Raw genomic sequence first — 12,820 nt, forward strand, 5'->3', positions numbered from 1 at the left:
GCCAATGTTTGTCTAAGACCCTGTATCAGAGAAAGAATGAATGTGAACCACAGTCCTCCTGGTATGTTAAGTATTCAGCTGATACAGTTCTACTCTCTCAAATAAACTAAGATCATTTTTGGGTGATTATACTGTTGTCAATCTACCCTATCTTTGTGCTACCCTTGATAGACCAGATAATTAACAGTCTTAGATGTATATGTCATCAGAGTCATTTATAGATTTAGTTTGAGAATTATACACTGTATGGAGGGACTGTAGCCATTTATAGATTTAGTTTGAGAATTACACACTGTATGGAGGGACTGTAGTCATTTATAGATTTAGTTTGATAATTATACACTGTATTGAAGGGCTGCTGTCTCACAAACACTATGATTTATTACATTTAAGAGTGCGAATAAAAAATACTCTACAGTGAATATCTCCTACACCATGACAGATGTACATTACCACTGATTTAGTATATAGACCCTATGTATACATGCGTAGTACCATTTAGCAGTAGATGCCTAAGCCTTTCCTTTGTGTTGCTCCCTTTGATTCAGTTTCTTTGATTGATCTTATTTTTCTTTCATCTAGTTTGATTTTCTGTAGATTTTATTTTGAATGATACCTATCCTGGTATGTATTATTTTTTGTTTTATTTTCCAAAAGTGATACAGTGTTATACATTTTCAGAGATATCTTTTTGATGATATGTTAAGGTAGATCATAAGTGTCAAATGAACTTTGCCATATGAAGATCATTCACTCAAGTTTATTTAATTCATGTGTAGTATCTTTTGAAGAGCTCAAATCTTTATCAACTAATTTATTACCATATATGGAGCTTTGTCTTACAAACTAAGAATTTACATGTGTGAAGCTTTGTCTGACAAACAAGCTAAGAATTTACATGTGGAGCTTGAATCATATGAGCCATATGTTATGTGAGGACCATTAAATAAACTAAATAAAGAAAAAAGTCAACTAAGATCTGATTGATTAAGACTTTTCCCCCATTCTTTTCACTGCACAATAGATGTGAAATTACCAAATCAAACCAATTTGTTTTGACTGCTGAAGTGAAAAAAAATTATGTAATGTAGTTTGACAAAACGATTTGTGTGGTGAAAGGTCCTTTAACTTGGTGTTGTTTTGAGTCCCTACCTTCAGTGCTATGTTGGGTATCAGGCATGTTCATTGTCACCCATTAACTTGTACCGCTCGCAGTATTAACACCAAGTAGTGCACATGCAGTCACCCTTGTACTTGCTGCATGTACACATAGAGGAATATGACTAAAACTTTGACATGTGGACTGTAACAAGTTTAACTATGACATTTAAAGACCAGGTAACCTAACACAAACATAATGTCCATGTTAGTACCAGCATTTTTACACCACTTATTCTTTGTCACCTTTTGAACAGCTATAGATTTTCAACAAACTACAAGGGGAACAGCTCCTCCCAGAAAACTGAAGAATTCAGAAGAGACTGAGCCTGCGCCCCAGCAGTCGGACACACCCTCACAGTCCTCCGGAGGGAGGGCTTGTGACACAGCGTACATGACAGCTTCTGGGGGGATTTCATCACGGGGCTCTGATACTTCCTCTCAGGACCGCTTGTCCAGTGTGGGCAGTAGTGAGGTGATAGCGGAGAGCACCTCCCCCTCTTTTCACTCGGTGTCAAGTACGGAGGACGACATTGTACATAGCAACGACATGACATGTCAGGGTCAAGGTGATGGTTATCAGACCGTGTATGCTAGTGGTCGTAGACAAGTGGGTGCACTGCCACCACAGAGTAGCTTCTCCTCTGTTCGTTTGTATACTAACCCACCAGCATTACGATTTAACCCACAGGACATAGCCAAGTCATCGCCACGCTCCGACAGTAATTCTAGTCGCTCTTCTACTCCCCCGACTCCCAAGTCGGGAGGCAGTGTCCACTCTGATGTGTACAGCACTGTGTTCGCTTTACATTCCTTGGGTGATGGGAACAGTAATAAGGGGCCATCTGAGTACCTCAACAAAGTGCGGGCATTATGGGATGGCCACATGCAGTACAACAAGCGCCCCCTGTCCACTGGTGGCATAACTAACCCTATCGGAGGTGGCAGCAGGGTAACCGATTACCAGAGGCGTTCCCTTGGGCAAGGTCAGACCAAACCTAACCATTAGTTTCACTCTTGTACTGTTCAAAGTTATAGCTTGTTATTGCTGATGATTCAATCTTCTGTATTGGCCCATGCTCTTTAAACTTCAGTTGCAAATTTTTGCAGATATTTTATTTTCTTTAATAACTTTGCTAAGTAAAATTTCCTGTGAAATGTTGTCTGAAACCTACATATCTGTTAAAACTGTTAACCATTTCATGCTTTTCACTTCTAACCAACATAACAAAATAACATTTCACAAGAGGTTCCTACTTAACAAACCAAATTGATTTTCTGTTCTAATGTTTGTGAATGGCCCTTCTATGCTGCCAAAGCTCTGTTTGGTAACATAAGCCCCTTGTCTGTGTGGGGGCTGCCCTGGCCTCCTCACCCCTCTGCCACCCCTGTGCTGCTTGGACCACTAACAACGTGTGTAGTGCCTCTGACAGGAACACCCAGGGAGGGCATGGTCCCCTCACCTCATGTTGTCTTAATGTCCACCATATAGGTATGAATTGATGCATGGGCAACATGATTTACATTTCTTTTTTAATTGTCCTCAGATTTTTTAGTTACTTGAGTTTTAATGTGTATTGCACCAATGCATGGGTGTCCGATTTGTGGTGAGATATTTTTGTATTTTTTATTTCATTATAATTTTGGCATGTTATCGCTATGAATGTGAAAAAAAATGTGCCATGAATAAAAACAAAGGTGATAAAAGATGACTTGATTATTTTTATTTTTATTGGTAGATTAGAGTATGAGTGTTGTACTGGTATAATATGCCTGATAGATTGGGAATGTGAATATGGTCATTTAGTTAGGTTTATAACATATGCATCTGTGACCAGAACAAAACTGCTGGTTTGGGGCGGCAACGTTTTCTTTTCTTCTTTTCATTTTTTTATTTTTAACAAATGTTTCTTTAAGTCTTTCCTATGAGTGATTCATTTCCAGTTTGTATGTGGGATTCATGCAAGAAAATTCTCAAATTCAAAATATTCTCAAAATGTTCTTGATAAGAACTCCTGGTACAATCACTTTGAAAATCTTTTAGGCATTCTTGAGCTCTTGAATATCTTGTAAACTACACTAGACCCTGTCAACACTAAGTTCTGTCTCATTGTTATTGCAGTGAGTTCTCTTTACAGGTATACAAAGAGGACATACGTATCAGCTCAGAGATATCATTCTGCTATGACATAGGATCATTAAAAATTTTTTCATACTTTTTTTCCAATTATACGATTGTATGTATTCTTACCAACTGTGATATATCATGGTAATAAGTTTACTCCAGCTCGTTATAGTTATTACCTCATAATTCTGTTTCAATAAATCTGCCTCTTCATCACAGTCAACCTGCCCCTGTCTCACCCAGCCTGCTCCTGTCTCAATCAACTTACTTCCTGTTTCTATCACCTTGTCCCCCTTGTCACAGACAGCCTGACTTCTTGTCAGTCATCATGAAATTTGAAAGTGTTTCTCCTATTTCATCAAGGTTGTGTGCATGTTTGATTTCTGTCCGATGCTTCCAACAGTTCTGAATGCTACCTATTTTATTGGTCCAGTAAATATCGTATAACCAATCAGTCATATAGTGTATTACAAGTATATACTTGTTAGCTGGTATCATATTACATAACCTTTTGTAATACACTGGATATTGTAATCAGCATCCAATTTATATACAATTGATATCAACCAGAATACAGTATATTTGATACATGAATACTGATATATTTCTACTTCATTTTGTGATAATTATAGATGTGGATATTTCTATTGCAGTGTATGATGTACAATAATAACAGATATTGATATTTCTATAGCAGTGTAATGTGTATTATTATCATACAATAAGTAGGATCATTCTACTGTATGGTAATGTATATACATTGGCTGTGTTTTTCAATTAGTGATGGTTTGACAGCGTGTGGTGGTTATATATACTTTAGTATGTACTGTAATTACTCCTATTATCTGCTTGCTGATTGTTTAAATATATTTATTACATTTGTAGTGTATATGCCTTGTTTTCAGACATTTTAAATGTAGAATAATCCTTGATTTTATTTATCTATTTTTCCTGAGAAGAAGAAAATGTTTAAGCAGCATCAGTGCCTCATTTAGATAACAGATGTTGACCTAGACAGGAGCACTTTTCCTATGTCATGCAATTCCTGTACAATTATTTATGTGTTTATAAAGATAGTCTAACAATCAAATGCAAGGTGGGGGGGGGATGAAAAATCAGTTTCTGTACAAAAAAAAGAACTGCGTCAAATTCTTATTTTCTAGAGTTATTTCTCCTGATGATTTGATCAAGAGTTATTGCCCCTGATGATTTGGTCAATACTTATGTACATGACAGCTGGTAGCCAGTGAGATAGACTGTAGATGTCTCGGCCATTTCACACTTATTATATGGGGTAGTAAATTTCATTGTGTGTACATGATACGATATGGCGACAACAGGACAGTTTTTAATGTGAAAGAGAAACTGATGAAAACACCGATTGTTTGTAATTATATATCCTTTAACACAGATAGTTGGTATTGTACATGCATGGCCAGGCCGTACAAATATCACTTTATATTTTTGCATTTTGAGATGATCTGTAAAAATTATTTCTTCGAAATTACATGTTTGTAGTATAAATGTATTGTTAAAATTCTTTGCCATCAAAAAGTATAAATGCTTCTTTAATTTCACAATGTTATACAGACTGATATACAGTGACCAGATGTTTAGTTTGAAATTGAGGATAGATGAAGTTACCAAGAGAGTATTTAGGAATGTTAGAAAGCATGGATGGATATTTGATGTGTTGAGAAGGACTGATATACATGTGCATTTTTAAGTGTATTTTCTATTGGTGATGGTAAATTTACTTTTAAGGATTTTCACACGATGGCGGGCTTTTCAAAATTAACTTTTGTTTAAGATCTCTATATACATGTACTGTATGTGGATGACTGATGCAAAGTTACCATCTTTGAATTCAGTATTAAAGAAGGTTACATATTATGAAATGTTAAAGCCATACAAGTCAAATTCACTACCTTGAGTGGGAAAGTGATTACCGAATTATGTGAGCAAATAAACGATAACGTTTAGTTAAAGTATGTGACATTTGCTGTTCGGTGTTAAGCTTCCTTTCAGGTGCCTCTGTGGTTAAGTGTTGTAGCACTGGATTTACAGGATTGGAGACTCAATGTTTAGAGTGTAGGATTATAGATTGTGGTGAAATCTTGAAATACAGACCATTTGTATGCAGAGAATTGAAAAGTATATATTCTCAAATCATATTGTTTTAATTTAAGTGGAAGTTTTAGGAAAAGCAAAGCTGTAGAAATAACTCTAGGTTCAACAGATACACCTAAATGTAGGGGTTAGGCTCCCCTGAAAACAGGCTGTAAATATCAGTGTTGATTATTTATCTTAGATATATAGATCCTGGGATGGGTGACTAGATACAGAGATTTGTCATTAGATACTGGGATGGGTGACTAGATACAGAGATTTGTCATTAGATACTGGGATGGGTGACTAGATACAGAAATTTGTCATTAGATACTGTGTTGGATGACTAGATACAGAGATTTGTCATTAGATACTGTGTTGGATGACTAGATACAGAGATTTGTCATTAGATACTGGGAGGATACAGAGATTTGTCATTAGATACTGTGTTGGATGACAGATTTGTCATTAGACTGTGTTTACAGAGATTTGTCATTAGATATATGTTGGATGGGTGACTAGATACAGAAATTTGTCATTAGATACTGTGTTGGATGACTAGATACAGAGATTTGTCATTAGATACTGTGTTGGATGACTAGATACAGAGATTTGTCATTAGATACTGGGATGGGTGACTAGATACAGAGATTTGTCATTAGATACTGTGTTGGATGACTAGATACAGAGATTTGTCATTAGATACTGTGTTGGATGACTAGATACAGAGATTTGTCATTAGATACTGTGTTGGATGACTAGATACAGAGATTTGTCATTAGATACTGGGATGGGTGACTAGATACAGAGATTCATCATAAGCTACTGGGATGCAATTTTAGTGTTTCATTAGGTCCTGGGATAAGCTTATATTGAGTGTGGTTAGAGACTGGCATTATTCTTTAGTATATGACAAGATACTGGAATGAGTCATTATTGAGTTATTGACACTGGGATGAGTCCTTAGTGAGTGATTAGATACTGGGATGAGTAGACACTGGAATGGTTTGTTAGTGACTATTAAGTCTTTACTGACTAGATACTGAGAAGAGTCATTAGGTAATTGGATTAGTCATTAGATACTTGGTTTTGTCAAATGCTAGAAGGAGTCAATGGATGCTCTGTGAGTTTGAGTTACTAGGTAATGGGATGAGTTACTAGGTACTGGTATGAGTTACTAGGTAATAGGATGAGTAACTAGGTACTGGTATGAGTTACTAGGTACTGGGATGAGTTACTAGGTACTGGTATGAGTTACTAGGTACTGGGATGAGTTACTAGGTACTGGTGTGAGTCACTGAATAATGAGTCACTAGATACTAATGTGATTCACAATTTACTCTAACACAACTAGTAGTAAACTTCACTAAACAGCAGTATTTTTATTCATTCACTGTTTCTCTTAGCTGTTATTGAATACTGTTATGGTTTAAGTTCCATAACTCAGCGAAATGGTTCTGAAACATTTCAGTACCTGATATATCCAGCACAAGCTTCCTGGGGTCTGATTGCATGTAATTATAATCATGAATATTACCATCCACACATTAACTCTTCTCTTTTCCCAGTAATGGTGATCAGCAACACTGCCAAGTGTGATAACATGGAGGATTTTAAATAATGTGTAACCTTGCTTTTGCAGAGGTGGACTTTGGTAACTATGCACTATATGCCTCCAGCAATGAGGGTCCATTGGAGGGAGAACATTCATCAGACCATGAGGGTTCCTTTTCCTCAGGGAACCAGGCATCCAGTACAACTGGGAGTCCACGTGTTAGCTTGACATCTCCCCACTCCCCTAATATGAACACCAGCACTTCCCCTTCAAGCACTACAGAAGAAAGCAACTCTGTAGGGCTAGCTGCCCCACTAGCTGAGAGGTAACTAACACTACAGATGGCTTACTCAAAGATTATAGTTCATTAAATGGGTGTTTAACTCATGTAGGTACTAGCTAGATATATAACCGAAACAGTCTGCTTAGACTGTGAGTCTAACCAGATATTGTTAATCCGCAGTCTTCATTGCTGGAATATTTCTAACAGGTAAATACTAGGAAGGAAGTGCAAGAATATTTTGTTATGGCATGGACAATTAGTGGTGACAAGGCCATATAACAGAATCTTTATAGGACAGGTAAATTGATGTCAATATTGGTTTTGTCAGTTATTGAGCATCATGCTAGAATAGTTGTAAGTATGTTATAGATGTACCTCTGGTAAAGTTAACATTTGGTATGGAGTGCTGGTCTAATTTATTTATAGCAAAGGTAAATATTCAATGGAAGGGTGGTACAACTGTTTTATAGTATTGAAATTTTTCTGTATTCTTCTGAATTTAATATGACTTTTCAGCATGCCTTTGATGAAATATGAACATTATATTCACTAATTTCTCTAAACTAAGACTGGTTTATATGAAATGTATACAGTATGGATTGGTACTAAGCTCTATTGGAAATTTTGAAATTTTGAAATTTAATCTTTGCTAATGCTGTTCTCTTCTTTGATGTGAATTATTTCCTGACAGTGTACTCCTGGCTTTAACATTCAATTAACTTAACATATTATTCACTTCAGTGTTGTATTTGAGATAATTTCTGCAAATTTTCCCCAGTGAACAAACCAGTCCTAAAATCCAGAGACGTGCAACAAGGAAACCAGCCCCTCCTCCTCCACCCAACAGACCATTCTCTGTAGCTGTGACAGCCTCTGTCACTAAACCAGTCCAGTATCAAACCTGGCCCAGACAGGGTGGAGTTGTTGAGCCAGAGAATGCAGGTGGGGAGGAGACATCAGACAGAATCAAGGCTCCCCCTGAAAGGCCATCTATTCCTCCAGAGAAACCAAGCCATGCTCCACACCGGTCATCCACCATATCTCACAGTCACTCTGAGCGTCCTTCGATGCCCCCACCAGACCGACCAAAGATACCGCCCCCGATGGCTCCCATGCATCAACGGTCAGCCTCGACAGGAAGTCCTAACTCAATATTAGTGACATCTTTAGGGGACAGCACCTCCCCACAGAATGGACAAGGTAGTCTGTCATCCTCCAAAGCTGCACAAGACTTGACATCAATAGGTGATCATCCACAGATATCTTCTTCACATGGGTCTGGTCCCTTACTAACCTCCCAGTATAACCAGCTTCCGCAGCCTGTAGACCCAACACCCATCTCTAATCGCTTGAGTTGCCAAGTTACTGCGCGTCCTGTGCCTGCCCGCCCTTCTCCACCACCCCCACTGGCTTCCAATGAAAAGACAGAGGACACCAAACTTTAGACTTTTGTCCATAGCTCCATAGACCTTGCCTTTGTCATGACAGAGGGCATGGTGAATGGCATGGCAAACAATTTGATTGGTCAAAACCTTCAATCAAAAATACTTCATGCATGTTTGTATTAATATTTCTGCATGGGAAGCATGACATTAACAAAAGGAGGATGTTGTTCCTGTTCCTATCAGTTTGTAGTGTCAGTATAGCCACTGTCACTCTAGTAGGGTGGCAAGTGACCATTATCGCCCAATACAACAGCTAACTATACAGCACTCTAATCAGTAACATGATCAAGTCTGTTTCAAAGTTATTGAAATATGATACTGTTATTTGTAATTGAACTTGTTTTGTAACTCTCAATTAGCTCCTTGAAGTATAGTAATGTGTATGATGAAGTTAGAAAGTAGCATTTACCTCCCTTTAATATATCCATGTTGTAAGACTTCAAGCGAAATGTGATATAAATAAGATACAAGTCACTTGTGCTTACCGTAAGGTGCTTATAGTGTATTATTGTGGCTCTTTATCATTTATACGTAGTATCTGGCGGCAGTCATTTATACTTAATATATTGTCTCGCTACAGGTACCTAGTATCTCAATTAGTCATTTACATAGTGGAATCATCTTATATTCATATAATTGATTGTTTACAGTAAAATGTTACTTCCAAGCAACTATTTTGTATAGAATCTAATGTCCTTTAAGCTAATTGAATCCTAGTGCTTTTCTCTGTACTTGTCTTAGACCATGGTCATGTTTCTGAAAACCAAATTTGCAGAGATGTTACTATACTAATATTATGACTGTTATAAACAGTTGATTTTGGGTTATATGTAGAGTTAATTTATGTGATATTTTTTTCTTTATGCATATGTTTTTTAGTTAATATTTCAGAAGTTTTCTTCAAATTTTTGTTCTTTCTATTAACTTCATTCATCAGGACACAAGTTACACAAGTTACAAATATCATGTGAATGAAAATTTGTGTCCTGAAGAATTTTGATAATTTTAGGAGCTGGTTGGTTCTGTAGCTGTAACATTGATTATGTTTACCCTGTATGTTAGTAATGTAATTGAAATAGAAATATTTATATTCTATCAATGAAATCAAAAGTTTCAGATATTTATATTTATAGAGTCTGAGGGATATTTTATGACTAGATAAGTATAAATATATCATGTATCCGTGCTTCTTTGCCTCAGGACTAGTTTCTTTTGTCCAATGTCTGTTTTATTGGAAGAAAATTGGGCTACTGTGTTTTGTTATTGCATAGGCTAAGCATGGTTTAATGCTTCTGTTGCAAAGGTTTTTAAATTTAACTCTATCCAACAAATCACTGTTCACTAGGTCTCATTGGTTGATAAATTCCAGACAAACAACCACAAATTACACATCAATAGGAATCCACGGCTCACTAGAGATCCATGTATAGGTGACACAAGCTTGTATGACAACATCACAACTCACTGTATAACTGATATCTCAAGGTCAAACTCCAGTCTACCACATATCTTACTCCATGTACAGTGATGATGGCCAGTGATACATCCTTTTTCCCTCCAAAAAATAAATGCTGTAAATTAAATGTTTTCTCCCAAAAACTATGAAATTCCAGCTTCATATGCAGCTTGTCTTTAGCTCAAAATTCTCTGATTTAAACATGATTTAAAAATTCAGTGGTTTGGTAGATTTCTTCAAAAGCAATTGCATATATATCTGTATATAATTATGCTGTTTTCTTGCTTATAAATTTGCTTCTTTGATCTTGGCATGTTAATTTTAATCACTCCATTGTCATTTAGATCACAGCATGTCTTTAATGCATTTTATTTTGTGTTGTTGAAGACAATATACTACCGCATTTGTGTGTGATTATGCCTACCTAAACTCATGTTCAGGACTGCTAGTGTTACATTCAGGGGAGATAACAATTTTATTTTGTGTATATAAGAAACAAATAGGGAGAGATAACTATTGACTTTGGAAACAAGTAGGGGGAGATAACCATTGATTTGGTTGGTCATATAAATAAAGAGATGAGTAGGGAGAGATGACCAATATCATGAAGGTGCCATAAACAGTTTGAATTGAGAACATAAAATAACATTTGTAAGGGGTGTGTGTGGAGCATATCATTTATATGTTAATGTAGGATTATTACAGTCTAACATTTAATAAGTGGGTCCCCATACCTTCAATATATGAAGTAACACAATCTGATTGTAGTTTATACTTCATAATTATTTATGCCAATGATAACACTTATATATTCTAACAAACTAGAAATATAACCATAACTCTAAGATATGAAAAATGGAAGTTGTATAGATAAATCTAAATCATATTATTTTAATATATTTATGGTACTCATACAATGAGTGTAAAACTTTCACTAATTAATACGGCACTTTATAAAGAAATGCATAAATAAATACATAGATAAATAAAGAAGGAATAGAAGACATTTGTAACAGTGAATTTAACATTGATAGCTGAAAACCTGAAACAAAATATACAGATAACAGCATTGAAATGAGTAGTTAAGAATTCTAAGTATCTAAATGTACATGTTAAAGTTGAAATCATATTTCAATAGTTTTTTGCCTACATTATTATTCAGTTCAACATTTTTTTATTCAGTTCGGCTTATTTTTCAGGAATTTCTTTCAAAAATGACTCTCCATAGCTTCCATCTGCCTTACATGGAGTTAAGATCTGTGATCTTAGCAGCTGGTAGCCGCCATTTTGTTTGGCATGTGATAACCATGTGACTGAAACCATGTGATCAGATTTTAGTGAGCAATGAACTGTTTGTGGGCTGAACTTGAATTTTTTGTGATGTGCAATAGCTGTGATGTCATGTGTTTAAAACATTGGGTACGTGATGTTTACATACAGAATATTAGCACAGAGACTTGACAAAGACATTGAAGGAGGGCTTCCATATTTCCTATGGAGTCAAGTTCAGAAATATTTTAACATTTCTGCCATATATTTATTCCTGTCATATTTTCATTGGTACCTTTTGGACCACCTGTACGCTCCACACTACAGGTCAAACAGAAGGAGTATTAGCAATATACCTTTTCATGTTGATAAAACAAATTTGTTCCGATGCATCCTTGAAAATGTGGGACAAACATGATAAAGATTGAGCTGTAAACTATCATACAATCCCCAGTAAAGCAGTTTTGACAAACTTACCCAGTGTTTGTGTGTACACAGCACCATTGATGTTTTCTATACATAACACATTTTGATTCAGTTACAGTCCTGTTGTATCACCAGCGTGATATGTCATTTTTAATTGTTTGGCATGCTTTTACACAAACACAAATTATATGAGCAATCAAACTTTGTCCCAATGAAAAAGAAAGCAAGGGACATGACAAGAGTCACCAGTGGTATATTGTAGTTACTCTATGATGTAAGTAACCTAATTTGTAGGATCAGGTAACTATATGACTAAGGGTTACTATTGCTATAGAGTTGTAGGATCAGGTGACTCTTTTACTCCAGTGGTACAGGGTTGTAGGATCAGGTGACTCTTTTACTCCAGTGATATAGGGTTGTAGGATAAGGTGACTCTTTTACTCCAGTGATATAGGGTTGTAGGATAAGGTGACTCTTTCACTCCAGTGATATAGGGTTGTAGGATCAGATGACTCTTTCTCCACTGATATAGGGTTGTAGGATCAGGTGACTCTTTCACTCCAGTGGTACAGGGTTGTAGGATCAGGTGACTCTTTCACTCCAGTGATATAGGGTTGTAGGATAAGGTGACTCTTTAACTCCAGTGATATAGGGTTGTAGGATCAGGTGACTCTTTCACTCCAGTGATATAGGGTTGTAGGATAAGGTGACTCTTTCACTCCAGTGATATAGGGTTGTAGGATCAGATGACTCTTTCTCCAGTGATATAGGGTTGTAGGATAACTCTTTCACTCCAGTGATATAGGGTTGTAGGATAAGGTGACTCTTTTACTCCAGTGATATAGGGTTGTAGGATCAGGTGACTCTTTTACTCCAGTGATATAGGGTTGTAGGATAAGGTGACTCTTTCACTCCAGTGATATAGGGTTGTAGGATCAGGTGACTCTTTTACTCCAGTGATATAGGGTGGTAGGATAAGGTGACTCTTTTACTC

At 36.4% G+C, this 12,820-nt stretch overlaps 1 protein-coding gene across 4 annotated transcripts in view; it reads left to right on the forward strand.

Annotated features, from left to right (window-relative positions):
* Positions 1-12,603, forward strand: part of LOC132545675 (rho GTPase-activating protein 17-like) — a 39,302-nt gene extending 26,699 nt beyond the window's left edge. The window contains exons 16-19 of one of the 4 annotated variants that reach the window (XM_060209360.1): positions 1,416-2,144; positions 7,035-7,272; positions 8,009-8,475; positions 11,331-12,603. In XM_060209360.1, coding sequence (XP_060065343.1) covers positions 1,416-2,144; positions 7,035-7,272; positions 8,009-8,475; positions 11,331-11,359 — 1,463 coding nt within the window. In that variant the 3' untranslated portion in view covers positions 11,360-12,603. Of the gene's footprint in view, positions 1-1,415; positions 2,145-7,034; positions 7,273-8,008; positions 8,676-11,330 lie in introns of those variants that run through there. The other 3 variants (XM_060209362.1, XM_060209359.1, XM_060209363.1) reach the window with 3 other exon arrangements.
* Positions 12,604-12,820: the final 217 nt, after the last annotated feature.

The sequence above is a fragment of the Ylistrum balloti genome, unplaced genomic scaffold, assembly GCF_031769215.1.
Source record: "Ylistrum balloti isolate Yb309-2 unplaced genomic scaffold, AGI_CSIRO_Ybal_v1 Utg369852, whole genome shotgun sequence".
In the NCBI taxonomy this organism is placed as follows: domain Eukaryota; kingdom Metazoa; phylum Mollusca; class Bivalvia; order Pectinida; family Pectinidae; genus Ylistrum; species Ylistrum balloti.